Source organism: Grammomys surdaster, unplaced genomic scaffold (assembly GCF_004785775.1).
Source record: "Grammomys surdaster isolate TR1022 unplaced genomic scaffold, NIH_TR_1.0 269, whole genome shotgun sequence".
Lineage (NCBI taxonomy): Eukaryota > Metazoa > Chordata > Mammalia > Rodentia > Muridae > Grammomys > Grammomys surdaster.
This window is the reverse complement of record NW_021604710.1, coordinates 4227134-4248851: the sequence shown is the minus strand read 5'-3', so window position 1 is coordinate 4248851 and position 21718 is coordinate 4227134. Positions and strand designations below refer to the sequence as shown.

The following is a 21718-nucleotide window of genomic DNA, read 5'->3' as shown; positions in this document are numbered from 1 at the left end:
CAAAATAAAAAAAATGGAGTAAATAACTGCAGGGTTCTTCAAGCTTTGAAACATTCCAATTCTCCTAATTATGTGACAGATGTGTAGGTCTGTGTTGGCCAAAGTGTACTTAGGGGATGAATTCATTGAGTGGGTCATGATCATGTCAATTATTTTAATGGAAAAATTTAAAAAACAGAAATATCCAAAATAATCATAGCACATTAAAAATATCAAAACTAATTTCACTTCATGAAACTTGGCATAAGTAGAAACTGTGTGGGTGTCACAAGATGCTTTCTTACTATGCTTTGACCCAATTCATTTGAAACACACTAATCATTGTGTCCATCTAACCTACAGCAATGAATATGAAAGGCAAAATTAAAAGATTCCCCATAGAGAACAGATGTTACCCTATAGGCCGATTTTTATAGAAGATTTCCCATGTTCCACCATTTTTTACTGTTGCACACATATGCATCCACACATCAATGGAAACTATGTTTAGTTTTAAGAAACATAGTGCACAGATTTTCTAAAATTGACTTTGTAACTTAGAAAATATTTCCATTGAAAGGTAACTCAACCTATAAATTGGACATCACCTAGCTTCCATAAATTTATATATTGAGTGTTTTGCCAAGGACTGCCAAGAATGCAAAGAGTCATCATGACTTGGAGGAAAGGTGCAAAGAGAATGTGAGCTATATAGATTATCCTCTTAGCAGGAAGATTTGCTTTAGATCAGTACTCAAGGACTATGTTGTAAAAGACAGAACAAAGGGAGTTTGAATCAACTGATCTCCTACACCTGAACACAAAATTTATTAATGATTATTAGAAAGAAGTTACAAGTATTTAACAACTATATCTGAGAAACTTTGAAGTGACTTTCAGTGCCATGCTCTTTATGCACCCAACAAAATGCTACTGATCAGTATTTATCTCTTATAGATTTTGTGTGTGTGTGTTTAAAGAAAAATGTTTGTAACAAGGTATTCTGAAAATGAAGCACAATGAATTGATGTTGTTAGATTCTCACGCTCGTAAGAGTAAAGGTAATGCTATACATATATTTTTCCTTTATTGAACCAAACAACATTTTTTGATTCCCTTCTCAGTGTTACTGCAAATAGTCAATGATTTGCATACTTAATTGAATTTGGTAAGACGTTGATGAAACTGTGTCTTCTGAAATAAGGCTCACCATTTTAAGTTTTAAAATGATTTTCTTTTAGATTTTGAATGTGTTTATGTGAACATATGTGTTATTGTGTGTGAGACTGTATGTGAATGCTCACATTCATGCATATGCACTTGGAGGCCAAAAGCCACTGTCAGGTGTCTTCTTTGACTATTCTCCATCTAATATTTTGGAAAAAAAATGTCACTACAATAGAAGTTTGTAAATTTTGCCACAATGTTTGACCAGCAAGTACTAGGAACAATTCATCTTGTTCTGTCTCTTAAAACTCAATAAAAACACAGCCATCGAACCTGCTTTTTTATGTGGACATGGAATCTACACTTAGTTCTTCCTGCTTTCATGTTAGATAGTTCACCAGTGGAGACATTAGCTGGATGAAATGGTTTTTTGATGGACATTTTTTGTTACTGACACTGGATTTTTTAAAATACATATAATCGTAACGTGACTTTCATTTTAAGTACATATATAGGGGAATAGAAATTTGAAACAGTCCTTGGAACTAAAAGTAAGACTTTAAAATATTCAGATTTCATATCAGTTTCATTAAGTTAGACATTTTTCTTTACTAAATTGATAACTATTCTACAGTCCATTTCTATATCTTTATAATAATCTATTATATAATATATAATATATAATATCTTAATAATCTATTAAGGTCAATTAGCTGCATTTACAATAACATTAATTATTGGTTTATGGATGCATATTTACACAGTTTTTTAGTTTGATTTCTTCATTTAATCTTCACTTTTTAACACTGTTTAAGTTAGATAAGAACATCTTGGAGACATAAATTAAATAATTAGACTAAATCAAATGGACAAGTTTAATTATCACTGTGTTAAAATATTATTTTCATCACAATGGTTCAGTTACATGGAAACACATCAGCAAGCGGGTTTGCTTAAATAATGCCAGGAGGGAGGACTACATGCTAACACTTTTATGTGTTTAGCTATTAGAAAAGAGCCTTTAATCCTGAAAGTAGATTGCTTTTCAACTGTATAAATCATTTATGTATATTTGTTTTATCTTATTCTGGGTCTCTAGATATTTCCTGTTTACTCTGAATCTCCCCAGCTGAGCTTACCAGAGAAGAAAATGATAAAATTTGGTTGATTTATCATTTCAACTAACTTGAAGGAAAAATTAGAAAATAATAACGTAAAATCAGAATATAGGCAGGAGTGCCTTGGCATTTCAATCATCCCTTCATTTCAGCCCTTTAGAACAGTGAAGTGCTGAAGGCCATGGAGTTAGTCTTAACAGATGGACAGAGCCTATTGTATGAGGAGACAGGGCTCCTTCAGTTGATCTGATTGACAACTAGTACAATAAGTTAATGCTGGAATTATGGAAACTTCCTGGAACTTCTCTTTTTTTATTTTTTAATTTTTTAAAATTTTTCCCAATATGCCTTTAAACCATTTTAATTACATGTAAGTATTAAGGTCAGTTCTAGGTTGAGGGCCTAGCAACAAAATAGATGCAAATAGTTAAGGAACAAATAAGACAATAAACACAAACAGTCAAAGAACAAGCAAGGCAATAAACAAAGTCCCATGATCTAAGGGCTTCTCAGAATGACCAAAATATCTTAGTCTACTAGTCCCTGTCCTAGCCCAAAGTCATTTTCATGTCTGAAACCTACTTCTTTGTTCTAGCCTAAGATTTAGATTCCTGCCTGAAATTACTTCTTGGTTCTAGCCTAAGATGATGTTATAAAAGCTCAAGATAGGAACAGACTATGTGTGGCCTCAGCCCTAGAGGAGATTGAAGCCTAGATCTGGGTTGAAGACATGATATAAACCAAGTAATTTTGTGTGTCTGCATTATGGTTACAAAATGACCATGTCCTATTCCAAAATGCAGAGGAAGTTACACACCTGGTTTATTTGTCATAACCTCCTCCCTTGTAATTGGCACATCTGTACTAAGTGCTCAGTAAATACTACTTTCCTCTCTCCAATATATTTCAGAATTGCTACTTGCCAATTAAACATCACTGTTTTCTCTGCTCCCCGAATGAAAGATGGCCAGCTGCTTTATGCTCCTGTTGCCATCACAGACCATACTATGAAATTGTTAGCTAATCCAAACTCTTCTGTCCCTGTTGGCTTTGATTGGTATTTTGTTTATCACATCAACATGTAACTAATGCTTCTGTTTCAAGGAATAAATAGAGAAACTTGCTTTAAAAAATGCTTTTTATCACTATTCCACCTTGCGCCAAGTGTTTTCTTGGTTCATAGTATCTCACTTTGCAGTGTCATCTTTCCCAGTACTATAGTCATCTCAGAATATATCAAGATTGTTAAGTATCAGCTTATAGTACATCCTAAGCTTCAGCTTATGATATCATAAGAATATCTACTTAAAACAGTGCTCAATGAAGCCAAGCCTGCCATTCCTCAGTTGATATATACACTTTACCATTCTGTTTTCTATTTACCTCTTGCTAGTTTTTCTAACATATGGCATATATGCATCTAGGCATAACACTTTGGAGTTTTGATTGAAGCAATTAACCTATTCCTCTAAACAGATAATTATCTTGTAACTAATAGTAAGAGCTACTTGAGTCCCCATGAGAAGAAGACACCAAACACTGTCACCACAAATATTATTTGATTTTATTCATAAAATAAGCATTCTAAGGAATATCAATTTCTCTACTAAATATGATATTGCATCTAGAAAAGAGGTTCTCAAACTTTCTAAGTTGCAATCCTTTAATGCAACTTGTTCCTCATATTGTGTAGACATTTACAGAACTGTAATTCATAACTCATTTGCTACTGTTATGAATCACCATGTAAATATCTTATATGAAAAACATCTGATACATGATCCCTAAGAGGGTCACAACCAACACGTTGACAACTTCTGGTCTAGGATTAGAAGATTCATGTGGTAGAATTCAAGGTCAGCCAACTTTCTTCTTTGCTCATACCCTATGCTTTCATCACTTTGCCAGTTCTTGTAAGCAGAAATATAGTGTAATGAAAAAGTTGTAAAATTTCAAATGGAAGTATAACCATATGCCAGTTTAAGAAAGAAGAAAGGAAATAAAGAAAGAGAAAGAGGGAGGAAGGAAGATATATATATATATCTATATATATATCTAGATAGATAGATAGATAGATAGATAGATAGATAGATAGATAGACCAGTCTCAACTTTGGGACCATTGATAGCAATTTCAGAAGCAAATTTAGACAGATGACACTGACCTGAGGAGATGTCGATTTGGCTTGTCTTGGTCTGTGTGGTGTTTATGTGGACGCTCACTTTGCTCTCCACAAGGTCAATCTCCACATTGCCCAAGTTTTCTGCAAAGTGACTGAAGAGCAAGAGACCACTGGGGTTCCAAGTCCTAAACTGGAAACTGACTGAGAGCAGGTCCTGATTGAGCCTGCCAGGTACCTCCAGGTAACTTGTCGCATTGAAGAAGACTGGAACTGTATAGGGCTCCACACAAGAGAAACTCAGATTCCCCTGCAAGCAAACAAACATCTGTGTGAGGCTATTGACAAAGAACTGGTTCTACAAATTTCAAAGCAGTTTTTAAACCTGTACTAAACTTAAGGGCTAGCATCTCAGCCTGATTCAGTGCATGCATGGATTTTCCATGGAACTTCTTGAAGTGTTAGACCCAGTAAATGCAGTAATTGGACTTCTAGTTCTGAGTGTAGCAAGCAACACCAATCAAAAGACTGACAGTTTACCTGCCTGCTGTGATGGGGAGACCACATTATGACTTTCTTTCATCTTTTTAAGGAACTGTCTTCTTTCATATGCTTAGGAATTGGGGGATAGTATTACTTCTGTCTATCTATAATATATATATATATATATATGTATATGTATATGTATATGTATATGTATATGCATATGTATGTGATGTATATGTATATGTATACACATACAATGTATAGTATATAATGCATATATGCATTGTATACATATGTACATCATATACCTAGACCTATACATATACATCTTCCCAATGCCTAACTATTCCATTGCAACACATTAACTATTAAATCTGAAACAAATTGTCTTCTTATGGTAATATTTAACTTCACTTTATTCTGTTACTTTGCAGTTTATTTTTTAAATGATATTTGTTTTCCATGGACAAGAACTGCCTATGCAGAACAACTGAGGTGTTAAAATTGACCACTTAACTGTTGTATAGTGTTGTAGGGTTGTGTCCCAGACAATTACAGAGCATTTCTGGGTAAGCGTGCTGACTGGTGAGCTAGTGCAGTAGGAGGATATGGCTGTGCGAAGACAGGAAGTCTTCAGGGGCTGACTGAATTTCACAGAAATAACAGCTACTAATATCTTTGTGCAAATTTCTTATAAAATGTTTTCTTTGAATGGATGTTTACAAATGTTCTATTTCACGATTTTTCCTAGTGTTTTCTTTTTCTGTGTAGATTCTACTACAAAAAAAATTCTGTAATTACCTACAAATAATTTGTTAAAAATAGAATATACTTGTAGATGCCATATATTTACATATATGCATAAATATGCATACATATTTATGCATATATATACTGCTATTCAGTCTTCTCTAGTTTCAACATTCATTGTAGTTATAGTTGCCTTGGTAATGAGCTTCCATGGTTGGTACACTGTAGTTTGAGTACCAAATGGATACATCTCAAAATCAACACTAAGATTTAGTTAGAAATAATACTTTACTTATTAAAATTGCAAATATTAGAAATGATATTCTTATTATTTCAATTTATATCTTTTTTCTGAAATTTCAATTTCTGAGAACAGTGAAAAGACCATTGTGCCATTTTACTCAATGCTTAAAATACTTAAAAGTGTGTGTGTGTGTGTGTGTGTGTGTGTGTATACATATAACATATGGACTGTGTGTGTTAGTGGGAATAGTATGTGGGATATATGTTTGTGTGTTTGTATGTGATCATACACTGTGGCATATGTGCTTATACTACATAGTCCATGTACATAATGTATGAAGTGTTTGTGCTTGCACGTATGTTTAATTGCTCTGTTAGTTAACGTGTTTGTATGTATAAATTATGTGTTTTTCACTATGTATTATTGTATGTGCCATGTGTGTGTTTATTTGTACATGTGTATAATGCATAGTGAATATGTGTGTTTGTGTGTGTGTTCCTATGTGGTAGGTATTTGTGTGTATTAAATTGTGTACAATGGTCAGCATTTATGGATTGTATGTGGTATATGTATAGTGCGGTTTGAATAATTGCTTCCACAGACTCATATATTTGAATATTTTTTCAATGATAATGTGACTGTTTGAAATGATTATGGTAGGTGTGGCCTTATCGGAAGGAGGAATTGTGTCACTGAGGTTGGGCTTAGATGTCTCAAAAAGCCCTGCCAGGCTCTCTCCTCTCTCTCTCTCTCTCTCTCTCTCTCTCTCTCTCTCTCTCTCTCCCTCTCTCTCTCTCTCTTTCCTGGCTTTAGATCAGAATGTAATTATCAATTATTGGTCCAGAACCATGCTCCTCCTATGCTTTTCATCATGATGATAATAGACCAACACTGAAACTTTAAATAAGCCCCCAATTAAACACTTTCTGTTAAGAGTTGCCTTGGTCAAGGTCTCTTCACAGCAATAGACCAGTAACCAAGACAGTAGGTTTATGTGTGTGCATAGTATGTGGAACGTGTGGTGGCTTGTATAGTATGTGGTGGGTGTTAGTGTGTGTATTTGCTGGTACAGAATATGCAAAATATGGATATGTGTTTGTGTTTAGTGTAGGGGATGTGTGTAGGACTGCATGTGTGAATGTGGAAACAATATGAGAAATAATACAGATTTATGAAAGAAGCCACGGCATTCATGTGGTCATCTATATAGAGACTAAAATCTAGACTTGTCACTTAGAATCACCTTGGAAAGTTGTTATTCCAGGTTAAGCCTTGATATTTATAATTTACAAAGTGTTCATGTTTTCTTTTTTTAAAATTTATTTACATTCTAGATGTTGCCATACCTCCCAATATGCCCTGCCACAGTTTCTCATCTTATTCCTCTTCCCTCTTGTTCCCCAGAGGGTACTCCCCGCCACCAAGCATTCCCCTTCCCTGTGGCCTCAAGTCTCTAGAAGATTAGGCACATCTTCTCCAACTGAGGCCAGACTAGGCAGTTCTCTGCTACATATGCGTCCATGGCCTTGGACCAGCCCATGTATGCTGCCTGGTGGTTGGCCCATTCGTGGGGAGCTCCCTGGGGTATGGGTTGGTTGAGACTACTGGTCTTCCTATGAGGTTACTCTCTCTTTCAGCTTCTTCAATCCTTCCCCTAATTCAACTGCAGGGTCCATGACTCCAATCCAATGGTTGGGTGTAAGTAACTGTGTCTGTCTCAGTCAGTTGTTGGTAGGGCCTTTGAGAGGACAGCCATATTACATTTGTGTCTGTGTCCCTGGGTACTGCAGACTTCCTGGGAGACAGGCAGGTTGTGGGGTTTGGGAGGGTATCATGCCAGCTGAGCTGGCCCCTGTGGAGAATCAAATGTGAAGTTCATATTTTCTTATGGTATAATCTCACATTGCAGTGGATATTGGTGCACACCTTATCACAGTGTTGCTTTACAATAAAGCTATCTTTCTCTAATTCTATACTATATTACTTAAAGTGAGCCAAAATTCAGTTTTTTTTTTTTTGTTAGTGCCAATTCCTCATTATGTTTAAGGGAAATTTTCATCACAGAATCATTTCCTTTACACTAGCTTTACAATGTTTTCACTTACTGTTGTCTACTCACTGAGATGGGGCTTTTCATTTATCCAGATATTCTTTTGATTTTTGTCATTTTCAAAGATGAGCTCAAATTCGGGAAAACAGGATCATCATAGCGCTTTTAGAGGCAGTGTGCAAAGTTAAAGGATTATCTCATTTGGTGGCTTTCAAAAGTATAGTCCTTTATAATCTCAGGCACTCATGCCCATATGGCAGTGGTTGATGAGATAGTTCCTGGCCAGGCAGAGCCATAGAGAAGCCCTGTGATAAACATTTGTTAGTATCTTTAGGCTAACTAGCAGGACATAGGAGGTAGAACGCTGAAACATCCTCATTATTTGGTCTTTTCCAAAAAATTTGAAACCAGTCTCCACTCAGAAGAAACTCTGTGTGAGTTTTGTGGCTCTCTTTCATTTTCCCCCAGAAAACATTTTTTTTTATTTAAGCCAGTATTCAATTATTACTAAGATATTTTTTGTATATAACTTTAATGTTCTTCATTGACAGTTCCATATATGTATATAATTATTTATGGTTACTCTCCTTATCCTCTCAAAACTCAGTGTACCACTGTCATCCTGTCTTCCTTCTTATAAGTCTTAAGTGTACAGTTTAAAATCACTGGATACACAAGCTGGCTTGACTCTCAATCTGAATTTTGAGTATGTCAAGTATCTCCACATTGCTGGGCAACATCTGCCTTTTATTATTAAACTGAACCAAAATAGTGTGGAAAGGACTGTTTGTTTGTTGTTATTCAATGCCCCTGGATCAATATTTTGGACTCTTACCACATTTGATGGCTCTAATTTCTTTCTTCGGGCAAGATCAGTAATATTGACACCATTGTAGTTGATGCTTTCCATACAGCCCTTAAAGTTCTTCCTATTACTGGAACTTGGCTTGCCAGAGAAAGGTATGCCTCCAAATGTTATCTTTAAGAAAAATAATAATTATAAATATTTACATTTTCTTACGGTAAATGGTACAGAATTATAAATACAACTAATGTCAGACACCTTTATTTCAGTAGAAGTTATGCAAACCTTATGTTGCCTACAAAATCTTTTGCTCAGTACGTTATGCTGTTGCTGAAATGCATAATGAAATCATTAATTCCAATAATTATACCATAACTTTACCAATAAAATAGCAAATGTCACTTGCATTTTTTTTAAAAACCGAAGGCATTTTATAAATAGTCTTGAGAGGATTTTAGAAAGATTTTATCTAGGAACTTTATTTTATCAAGGAATATTAAAACTGTATTTTCATATTTATCATTCAAAGACATGTTACCAATAAATGCCTCTAGTAATCTCAAGACAACCAGAACTAATATAATAAGCTGATAAAAGTGTAGCCTAAAGCAAGGAATACTATACTTACTCTCTGGAGGTTTTATGAAGTCGAATGACTCTTCAAGTCAAAGGTTCATTAAAATTATTTTGAGTATAGAAAATAGCTGAAAAATACCATTAGTGTATGGCTTAGGGACTTTGTGAGACATGGGGGCTGTACGTTGAACAGTCAAGGTTTGTACATTTTATAGATCTTACAGACCTTAAGGACTAAGGCCAATCTTCCTAAACGTGCTCCATTGAGTATAACTGCTTCTAGGGGATATGGTTTTTCTCTATGTTTTTCTCATCAGTTTTGAATTATGTAGCCTCAATACAGATGACACAAAATTATCCTTTATCAGCAATGGTAGGAATATTCACTAGTAATAGTGCATTAATGATAAAATGAATATTTGTAGAAATCATGTCAATTTCTATGGAGTTGAATTTTTCCAGTACTATCATTTTCAATTTTTCCCTTACAGTTTTTAATATAAAAGTAATTGTTGAGACATTATTGAAAGAGAAGACTTTATATTTGGTATAAGGCATGGACATGCTCCATTCCAGGAGGTACATGAGTAAATTATGTTTCATTATTTGGTGCTCTGGCATTTAAAATGCTTAATTAGTTTTAGAGAAAAAGACAAATTAATGATGGTTCATGACACAATGTTTTTAAAAAGGCCCCATTTAAAATAAAGTTAACTATTATAAATCACTTTCAGCTGAATATACACCTCATGCAATGATTCATACATGAGAGGAGAATTTAAGAATAAATTAAAACACATAGAAATTAAATAGGAATCTACAAATTGAAAATCTAGAGTAGTTGAAAATAGTAGAAATATTATGAGAAAGTTACAGTGACCTAGTCTATCCAGGTTTTATGAAGTTGATCCTGATACTGATGACAGTGACTATAATATTAAAATGAAATGCTGGATAGCTGTGTACAGTTCCTTTTGTTCATTACTCTTATGAGATCCATAGTAATACAATTTATATTTTCTTCTTTTTAAACTTTATTCATAGTATTATATTAGTATTAGTATTAGTATTAGTATTAGTGTGTGTGTGTGTGTGTGTGTGTGTATGTGTGTGTGTGTTCATATGGACATGCTGTGACACACGTGTAGGGGTTAGAAGACAAATTATGGAATAGATTCTATCCTTCCATCATGTGGGTACCAGGGTTGGAATTCTGTTACTCAGGCTTGTCAGCAAGTATTTTTACTTGCCAAACCTTGTCATTGACTCCTGTGTTTGGAGCTGGAAGCACTACATTTCAAATGTGTTGCTATACTTGCTTCATGTTACAGATTTGTTCCTCCGTGCACATGATTTCTTTAATCAAGGGCTTTGTTTTACCATCATGATGCTGATTCATATGCACTATAAATTTCTTCTCCTTTCAGTAACCAGGGAACATGCTCAATTCTGGGAAGCATGGTCATAAAGCATTGAAGACTAGAGTCAGAGGATGCTTAGCAGGGAAATGAGTTCTAATCCAGTTTTCTATGGAATCAATCAAATATTAGTTTGTCATTTACTTTTTCTAGCCATATATTGGTATTCAGATGAAGTTGTGTGATCATAACATTGTAAAATATTCTAAAATTATGGTGATAAAACACTTTTGCAGTAGTTAGATTAAAAATTATTAGTAGTAGTTAGTGGAAGTTTCTTTCCGTAGTCTTAGTAAAATTACCACCACTTTTAACTCTTATTTATTAACTGTTTAATTGGGTACAAGGCATTTGTGAAGTATAGCAGGTGCTAGTAGACACTGCTACTGTACTTGTTCTACACCCTTTAAAAAATGGGGTACTAATTTTCTCTAGGTAACTGAATCTTATCCAAGTCAGCATACATTGCATTTACCAATCTCGCTAGGAGTTGTTTGAGTGTATGTCACCCTAAGATCATAAAATAGGAAAAAAAGAGCCTTTAAACGCATCTTCCTTCGTGCTGATCATAATGAAGATGGGACTATAAAATGTCCTTCTTGATGTAATTTACCACAGGTATGAAAATAATGCAAGAGAAAAGGAGACTGCAGTGGAATCACGTTTGAAACTAGAGCTAAATGAAAACAAGGTTGGATATTTTCATGTGAAAGAGATAAAAATGCATCTGTTTGGAAGGATATAAAATCTATTATTATCTATCTATCTATATATTTATCTTCATAATTTCTATATATGATACATACATATGTATACACACACACACACACACACACACACACATATATATATATATATGTATGTATATGTGTGTGTGTTGTTTCATCATACAATCTCAAAAGAAATATGATCTTATTTTCTTATTATATTAAGTGGATATGAATTACTCATGTTACCCAAATCATGAAGATCAAAAAGGGATTTGAACCCAGGCTTTCAGTTCTTCTGAAGGATAAAGGTTTAACACTCTCTATGTCTACAGTCCATTTAAAGACCATAAATAAATAAATACTGCTAGGGAGAGTCACTCTCTGATTCTCAAACAGAGCTGTGGTGCAAAAGACCATGGTTTATCAAGCAAAGTGCTGTAAGGGGCATTTAACTAAAAATAGAATCAAGGCAAACAGCAGATTACTGTCCTGTCCTTCAGTTTCCTTGTCTTGGAGAAAATCAAAATATGTATTTCTTCCATCTCAGGCTACCATACATTTAGAAGTTTGACTCTGATAGAGATCTCTATATTTCATGACATAACATCACTACACAGAAGAGGAGACACGGAAAATTTTGGGGCTACTTTTATACACAATAGTAATGTCAACATTGAGCCATGTCAAAGGTGCAAAGCTATATATCACATCTCTTTTGCTGATATGCATTGCTGAGAATGGTAACACATGTATTCATCTACCCCTACAATGTTCTGGTGGATCCTGCTTGTACTAGTTGGTTCATTAGGACTTACGTTAAATAGAACTGTTATTGAAACACAGGTAAGTGAGCACCTGAATTAAACTGCATAAACAGAATATTAATATCTACTCTGAAGTAATCTCAACACTTATTATATGTTCTTCAGATTATTTACATACCACCCATCTAACACAAGTACTCTGTTTTGTAATGGTGTGACAGTGGGCATTTATTTTTAGAAGCCACACACTTAAAATCCAATTGATAGCATGAAATTCCCATCATGAGGTATTTACACTATGAGAGTTAAAGAATCAAACCAGTGAAGTCCCCATTTTCCACTCTAGTAAGAGCTTCTTAAGGCATCCTGTAATAAGCCTCAAAATCTTTTGCTGCAGACCACTTTGCAAGAATGCAAGTCAAGGAGTTTAAGGGGAAAGGACATGGTTTCTGTGAATATGAGAGGACTATCTCCTTTATTCTTTGAGGTTTAAAGACTCCAATATGACTTGCACAAAACGTAAATTATGTTAGATTTGAAGTTAATATTACCAGTCAGTGTAATAGGAGTCTACTTATTATGTTCTTACATCAAGGACAAGTTCAAGGAAGTATGGACAACTATTTTGATACTAACTATTAAATATAGCTCAGATTTATTTAAAGAACACAAAAGAGACTATAATTGCTATGTAGTATACAATACAAATCTAAACACAACTGTCTTTGCTATGATACCCATGGTAATAACTGTTGTTCCCAAGATGAGAGTTACCGGGTACTAACTTATCAACTAGCTCATTATTTTCAGTGCATTTATATTTTGTCATACTATGTTTTCTGATAGATCTGTCACACTCATTCAGGTCAATAGCTAAAACTCCCAAACATAGAACTGTGTTGAGTACAGAAGGTTTTGACACACTGTAAAATTCTAGATCCACTGTGCTCATGTGGAATGTGTTGTGTGTGCATGAATATGCACAGATTTCATCACAAACTCTATAGGGACACTGACCTCAAATCTTTAATTACAGTTTTTGAAAATTGGAATTATGTTTGCCCATGGCTAATGCTTCAGAATGCACCCCCATTCTGTGATACTTCAAAGTTTATTAATATAAGATGAATAATTCATTTGCAAGTTCTCCCATACACTAGAGCAATAAGTCACAAGAGATGTGGTAGAAAACTTGCCGGAGATAAAATTTCTTAGACTTTCACATTTTTAAACTTTAAAAAGAATTATTTTAGTTTTGAGATGATAATATAATTACATCAATTCTCCCTTCTCTTTCCTCCCTCCAAACCCTCTTATGTATTCCACTTGATCTCTTTCAAATTCATGGCTTCTTTTAATAATCATTTGGGGATGAATATTTTTGGAGACAGTAATTTAGCCTTAAGCTTATATTTTTATGTTAAGTCTCCATTGACTTATAAAAATATATACTATAGCTATCAATTCAGACTTTTTACCAATAATTTTATGGTGTACATATTCTACATTTATAATCTTTACATATATTTGTTGAATAAAATACACACACACACACACACACACACACACACACACTGCTCATGGATTTCTTCTTTCTAAAATGTAGATGCCAAGGAATACAATTGAAACAATTTTAGAGGGTATCCTAATATACATAAAATCTTCAAAGAAATCATAATACTTGGTATATCTTGGACACTATCTGAAACACTACTCGTGGAGTTTGACAATTTAATATTAAGTCTTGCCCTGTTCAGACTCATGAATTTCTGTTATGTTGAGGCTGGAAATAAAATGTACAACACAACAAATGATGAGAAAAAAGTAACAGTATCAAATCAGACTCTGAATGTGAAAGAATATTAAAGTACTTTAATTTTGTCCCTTACCACCCTAGTATTTAATAATAGGGTATTTTTATCTATACATTCAAATAGCTATCAATATTTTAGGACATATATTTTCAGTTATTTGAGAAACTAGCTTTGGAATGCTTTGGAAAATTATTATATCATTACTAGTTCCATGCACTAAGAAAGTATGGAGCCTGGAATTGAGTAAGATGTCTTGGTTTGTATTTTGGTCAGATGCTGTTCTGAATATATAGTGTTTTCTTATACCAATTACACATACAATGTTTTACCCCGATATATTATTAACAGATGTGATGGAATAAATTGAATTACTCTGATAATGTATTTATTTATGTGGGAGAGTATTTGTATGCTCTATTAGGTTTGGGCGGGTAAGAGTACAACTTGTAAGTATATATATTTTTATTCCACTATGTAGACTTCCAGAATTGAATTTAGGGTTCTCACTGAGCTAAAATATTAAAAAAAAAATACTTCATCATATAGAAATTAAAATGTATGATATCCCATGTATCATTTTATTTTTTATGACAACTATGTCTGAAAAATCAAGAGTTTTCTTAAATTCTAATCTATAATTATTAATTTATAAATAATGATATAAATTAAAGTGAAGCTTTTTTTCAGTATACTACAAAAATGAATAAACCTTCCATGCACAGCATACTGTACAGTCTCATGAGTAATAGAGGCCTTAAGTTATATCCTGCTGTGAAGGTTGGGAGTAGGGATCTATGTATAAAGGCTGGATTCTTAGGGTGTTAGAATAGGAAGGAGCTGTGGACTTTTAATAGCTGGAGGTGAGGGTGCAGTACATAACTATGTCTTAGCATACTTGTAAAGAGACTGCAGAACAGTCTAGAGGGGATGGATAACAGCAGGGAAACAGGGTCTTCTAAATACAACAGGATCAATGCACATGTGAAATCATTGACACTGGGGCAGTGTGCACAGAGTCTGCATAGGTCTGCACCAAATATGGCCCTAGCTATGAAAAGACACATGCGGACACATGTTGCCATTCGTAATCCAAAAACCTTTTGCAGTTAATGGCCTCTTGTAAAAGAAAATTTAGTTTTTTCTAAATGAGTCTTACTGTGGAAACAAACTACATTTAAGGGTCCACTCCGTACCCAGCAGTATATGTCCAACTTAAAATGAACTAAACATTATCTTTAGAGGTTCCCTTTCTCATAATGTCATATCAAGGATATCTTTCATTTTTTAAATTTTATTTTTGATTTGTTATATTTGTTCATATATGCATTTCTGTCTCCTTGTACTCTATGGGTTCTTTGTTGCATATGAGTTTCAGTTTTCTGTGCAAGTGAGTGGGTCACTGCATCTATATCTGTTTCTAGCCCCTTTTTTGGCTCCTTTACTCCTGTTTGTCTTGTCCTATACTATTGTGTCAGTTTTTGCTTTGTTTTATTTCATTATTATTCCTTAGAAGACTGTTTGCTTTCCAATGAAAAGAAAAAAGGGGGCAGAAGGACACAGAGAGGAACTGGAAAGAGCAGACGATGGGGAAACCATAATCAAAATATACTGTGTGAGAAAGGAAGCCATTTTCAATAAAAGGAAAAGACTAACAATTAAAGATATACGTATAATATCTAGTGCAATTACATATAAAATTTGATAAATGAATTAGATTTAACGATAGTTTCTTTCTATGAGGAGGGCAGAAAAAGGGGTGTGAGCAGTTATGTAAGTAACAGCAAAGCAACAGTAAAGTAGGAATTCCGTTCTCCCTCCTGATCCTAACTCCTCACGTGTACCTCATAGTCCAAGTCCAGGTAGTCAAACTCTCCATTGGTGCGGAAATGCTGCATGCTCCTGTCCAGGGTCAGGTTAATGCTGCGTCCCTGGCGCTCAATGAGTACAGAGTGCCAGTGGTGATCGTCCAGCAGGCTCCCAGATGTCACAGATGTGTGCCCATAGATGGGGCCTAGCTGGTTGCTTCCTGAGTAGTGGGAACAAAACAGAAATAAGATGTTGACTACACAGGCCACTGTGCATGGCAGCAGATCTTCTTCTATATATAAGTGTATATAAAAGTGAAGAGTTGTCTATCGAAGCTAGTGTAGGACCATCAGGATTTTTACCCTGGGTACAAATATAAGCTGTTAACAGTGACGAGAAGCTGTTCTCTTAAAACGCAAATGCAAATGTTTTTGGACAGTGTTGTAAATTTTATTAAGTTTTGGTGGGTGTGCGGGTGGCAATCAGGTCATTGTCACATGGGCTCAGTTGCCTGAAGGCCTGAGATCTGACAGTGTCACCATTAGTTTGCTGCTTAGATGGGGAAAAATTGGTAACTGCTCTGAGTCTGGCTATTGACATGTGGAAAATAATTCTTGTTTCCTCATGCATGGTGACAAAATCAAAAATGTCTGAGTGATAATGAAGTGTGTGTGTATGTGCATTCACATGTATGTGTATGTAGTTATGTATGTGTGTGCGTGCATGTGTAGGCATGCATGAATGGTTATATGTGTGTTTTCATGTGTGCATGTGTTTGTGTAATTACATGTATGTTTCTGTATGTATGTGTGTGTACCTGCATGTGTGAATTCATGCATGAATGTGCTCATCTATATTGTGAGAGACCAGAATGACAAGAGAAGAAATAAAAGAGAAGTCTGAGTTTTATTGTTTGAAACACATACACACACACGCACAGTCTGAGTAGCAGGGCAGTCATCTGCTAATTACAGATGGCACTAAAGAGTATAGTAGGTACTTGAGTAGATATATTTCTACTGCTGTCATAAATTTCAGTCCACCAATAAAACTCTGGAAGTGAAATACTTTTCAGTGAAATGGTAATGAACTCTTTTTTTGTGAGATCTTAGAATAAGTGACGTGTTCTACAAATATAATGTCACATCTCTATAAGCCACAGTCGACTTTCAAAGGTTACTCTACATGTTTTATTAGAGAAAAGTAAAATGAAAACAGCTTTGAAAAAAATAAATATCTTGGGTTGGAAATATAGCTTAGTGGATAAAGTGGATACTTGCTGTCCTGCTGATATACTTAGTTGGATTCCCAGAACGCATGTTGTACTAGAAAAAATTAGTCTCCTGCAGGCTGTCTGTCCTCTGACCTTCACACATAAACACACTGTGACATGCATATGCTCCTCTACATGTATTCATACAAAATAAATTTAATAAAATAAAAATTTAAGAAAATATCATCTTTGGACACTAGGTATCTATTTACACACAAATTCACATAGACAGCTGTTTTATAAATTCTTTTATTTGGGTTCTGATTCCAATTCTAAGAATTTCCCTTCCATTCTACAGGGTCATGTACTAAATATAGTTTCTTGCCCTCCCCTGAGTCTCAAAACAAATGCCTGTTTATGATTACAGCTGAAGAATATCATGGAGAATAAATAAGTAAAATGAAATGCAAATTATTTCCTCCACTAAAAATAATTTAACCTATTTTCATCCAGATATTTTCCATATGCAAGTATTTAATTATGTATATATGCTATATACATATTCAGGTATATATATTTAATGTGAAACCTTTCATGTAATAGTTAATATTCTTGAGGAGGCTGAATATTCTATTTGCTTCTTACTGGGCTACAATATAGTTGCTTCACTGGATAAAAGAGCAGGCTATTTGCAGCTCTTTCTAAAATCAAGGTAACATTATCCCTCACCTGACTCTGAACAATACACACCTTCCTGTACTTCTAATCTTTTCCAATGAGAAGATTGTTTAGTCTTTTGACCAACATCTAGATACGGATATACATGAGTTGGAGAACTACATAGAGCAATATTTCTCAACCTCCCCAATGCTGCTACCATTTCCTAGAGTTCCTCATGTTGTCTTTACTCCCAATAAGATTATCTTGTTGTTACTTTATAACTGTAATTTTGCTATTGTTATGATTTATAATGTAAATATCTGTGTTTACTGACAATTTTAAGTGACCCCCTATAAAAGGGTCATTGAACACCCAAAGGGATCTGGACCCTCAGCTTGAGAACTGCTGATATCGAGATTTAAAATAACATAGTATCCCGAGATGTACAATAGTTATTGCCACTTTTACCGTAGTTAGTCTCATGGACTTTGACTACCAGCATTTAGGCCCTATTTAACGTCTCCTCTAAGACATTGTAAAATAGACATGCATTATGTTCATCTGCCATCACTAGGATGGTAGGGAAATTTTCTTCCAATAGCAGTGTTGAGAAAAGTTTCTTTTTCATTGGTGTTTCTGAATGCTATTTCAAATCTTCTATCTATGCTGGAGGAATTACTTCACTTTGATTTATTCGAGGGTTTGGTGTTCATTCTTCACTGGATTTTATGCATTTCTCATATGCTTCTCTCCAGTGCTGAAGGATAACTCAATGGTCATCTTGATCAGACATCTCTCCTTATATAAGGACTCACTTAGTGACACATTGATCAGTCTCCTGACAGGGAGCTAAGTTCACTGGAAGACTTCATTTACCACAGCACCAAAGTCACTTGCCTTTTCAATTTGTCCCAACATCAAATAGACTACAGTAAACATGTCCCAAAACTTTTTATTTGTTTGTTTGTTTTACAAAACTGCTAGTCCCCCTCCCGCACTGTCCTAGATCAGTTCTCTAGCATTTTCTATTTATGTTTCTCTGTTCACATAGATCTGGCAATACAGCATACTTCTGGTGGTCATGCTCATCTTCCAGTGTTATGACAGGCAGAGCTCAGTGGTCACTAGGATGGTAAGGCCATGAGTTCTGGCTCCTCATCACTCAAAGTGGCATGATGGCTAGTTATATTTTATATACTCTAAATATGTTTTAATAACATACATTTAATGAACATGATCAGGTATTGGGAATGTAGAACAAGAATGAAGCCCAGAGGGACAGCAGAAAGAATGAAAACAGGCAACCTTGGAAGGTAGGAGGTGAGGGGACCTTATAGAATGTACCAGAGACTTGGAGGTGAGAGAAATTCTGGACTCAGAAGGAAGGACTTTAGATAAAATGCCCAACAGTGGGGGTGGGAACTTGTAGAGCCCACCTCCAAAAGAAAGACAATGCATAAATAAAGTGGAAGGATAGAGTTGCCATCTCACAGTAAAAAACTCTGACTCAGAATTGTCCCTGTCTAAAAGAACTTCAGGAACGAAAATGGAGAAGAGGCTGAGGGAAAGGAGGTCCAGTGACCAGTCCAACTTGGGATTTACTCAAGAGTAGGCTTTAAGGCCTGACATTATTAATGATACTATGGTGTGCTTACAGACAGGAGCCTAGCATTGCTGCCATCTGAGAGGCCCAACAAGCTACCGAAAGTGTCAGATGCAGGTTCTTAAATCCAACCAATGGATAGAAGCTAGGGACCCATGTGGTTGAATTACAGAAAGGCTGGAAGAAGCTGAGGAGGAGGGTGACCCCATAGGAAGACCAGCAGTCTCAACTAACCTGGACCCCTGAGATCTCTCAGCCACTAAGCCACCAACTAGGCAGCATTCACTAGCTGATATGAGGCCCCCAACACATATACAGCAGAGGAGTGCCTGGTCTGGCCTCAGTGAGAGAAGATACACCTAACCCTCGAGAGACTTGAGGCTGTTGGGATGGGAGTGGGGATGGGGACATCCACTTGGAGATGGGGAGAAGGAAAGGGATAAGGAATTGTCAGAGGTTGGACCTTGAGAGGGATATTGACTGGACTGTAAATATAGATTAAAGAATAAGAATAATAAAAAAATATATAAACTATTTCAAATATCTGAAGCTATGTTTTAAGATAATTTTACCCTAAATATCTTTATTAGCAGAATAGTAAAAATGATCACTTGTCACTTACACATAAACCTTGAAAAGACACACTTACTAATTTTACAAAAGATATTATTTTCCATTTTATTGTTTGTTATTCATATAACTGATGTGATAGATTATTTTGTTCCTTTAGTATTTAATTTTTCTATTCTGTGTTGTCTTTTATATCTAATGTATACATTTTCATTTTGCAACATGAAACTATTATAGAGTGGTGTGATTCATTTTTCAAGAATAACATTCATATTGCACGTATAACATTTACATTTTCCTCAGCTTTACATTCACTTTATTTTAATGTGAAAAACAGTGTTTTTGTATAAGTATGTGATTCACATTTTCACTATTTTGTCTTTTGAGTGTGGATGTTATATAGTCAAAGGTATATTTTTATGGCAGTGTTTAATTGCATACAAATTTTCTAATTAAATTTAAGTTTTTAGATTTAACAAATAAGTTAACACTGAGGACTCAAAATATTTTCAGGATTGCCCCAAGCCTCAAAGTAATCTAGGACAGTGAAGCCCAATTGCTAAGGTGTTTTTTGAGTGTTTCAATCTTCAATTTTTTGTCTTTCTCTGGTGATGCATTTCACAAGTGTGTTTTAGTTATTGCCTTGTGCGATCTAGAATTCTGCTTCCATTGCTGAGTATGTTTTCTTTAGCAATTATTGACTCTTAGATACGTTTAGTAGTTTAGTTAAGTTCAAGTATTTATTACCACATATTTTACTCTTCACTTATAAGATGTGTCAGTAAGAATATTCTCTTAATTCCGCATATAAACACCCTTTGTTTACGTAATAATCAGGGCAAATGTTGTCTTGCTATTAATCTCTGTAGTTCCTTCTGCTCTCTTTTTATTTTATTTTTTATTGGATATTTTCTTTATTTACATTTCATATGTTATCACCTTTCCCATTACCCCCCGAAACCCCTATACCATACCCCATACCCTGTTCTATGAGGATGTTCCCCTACCTACACACCCACTCCTGCCTCCCCACCCACGAATTCCCCTACATTGGGTCATTGAGCCTTCACAGGACCAAGGGCCTTTCCACCACTGATGCCTGACAAGGCCATCCTCTGCTACATATGCGGCTGAAGCCATGATTTCCTCCATGTGTACTCCTTGGTTGGTGGTTTAGTCCCTGGGAGCTTTGGGAAGTCTGGTTGGTTGATACTATTGTTCTTCCTATGGGGTTGCAAATCCCTTCAGCTCCTTCAGTCCTTTCTCTAACTCCTCTATTGGGGACCCTATTGTAGACCCCGTACTCAGTCCAGTAGTTGGCTACAAGCATCCCTCCTATATTTGTCAGGCTCTGGTACAGTCTCTCAGGAGACAGCTATATCAGATTCCTATCAGCAAGCACTTCTTGGCATCTACAATAGTGTCTGAGCTTGGTGACTGTATATGGGATAGATCCCCAGGTGGGCCAGTCTCTGGATGGCCTTTTATTCAGTTACTGATCCACACTTTGTCTATGTATTTGATCCCATGAGTATTTTGTTCTACTTTCTAAGAGAGACCGAAGCACCCACACTTTGGCCTTCCTTCTTCTTGAGCTTCATGTAGTCTGTTGTTGGGAGCCGTGGCAGGTGCTGGCAAAGTCCGCCATCGCTAGGTGGCACTGTCAGCCATAATTCTTCCTAGTAAACAAGTAAATTGCGCATGTGCCATGGTAAAAGCCCGCCAAAGTTAAAGCCCATCCCACGGCGTTTGGCGCGCTACGAGTAAGCAGCCAATCAGAGGTGAATACACCGCTCTAGGGTTTATAAGCAGTGCCACCCCAGGTCTTCTTCGTCTTCTTCCACCATTTTGGTTTTTGGGAATAAA

The 21718-nt window shown here is 35.4% G+C and overlaps 1 protein-coding gene across 1 annotated transcript in view; it reads right to left on the bottom strand.

Moving 5' to 3' along the window:
- The window catches only part of Cntnap2 (contactin associated protein like 2), a 1581993-nt gene that overhangs the window by 740635 nt on the left and 819640 nt on the right, over positions 1 to 21718 (bottom strand). The window contains exons 6-8 of the mRNA XM_028776440.1: positions 15842 to 16026; positions 8749 to 8892; positions 4429 to 4693 (exon numbers count right to left, since the gene is read on the bottom strand). Coding sequence (XP_028632273.1) covers positions 4429 to 4693; positions 8749 to 8892; positions 15842 to 16026 — 594 coding nt within the window. The remainder of the gene's footprint in view (positions 1 to 4428; positions 4694 to 8748; positions 8893 to 15841; positions 16027 to 21718) is intronic.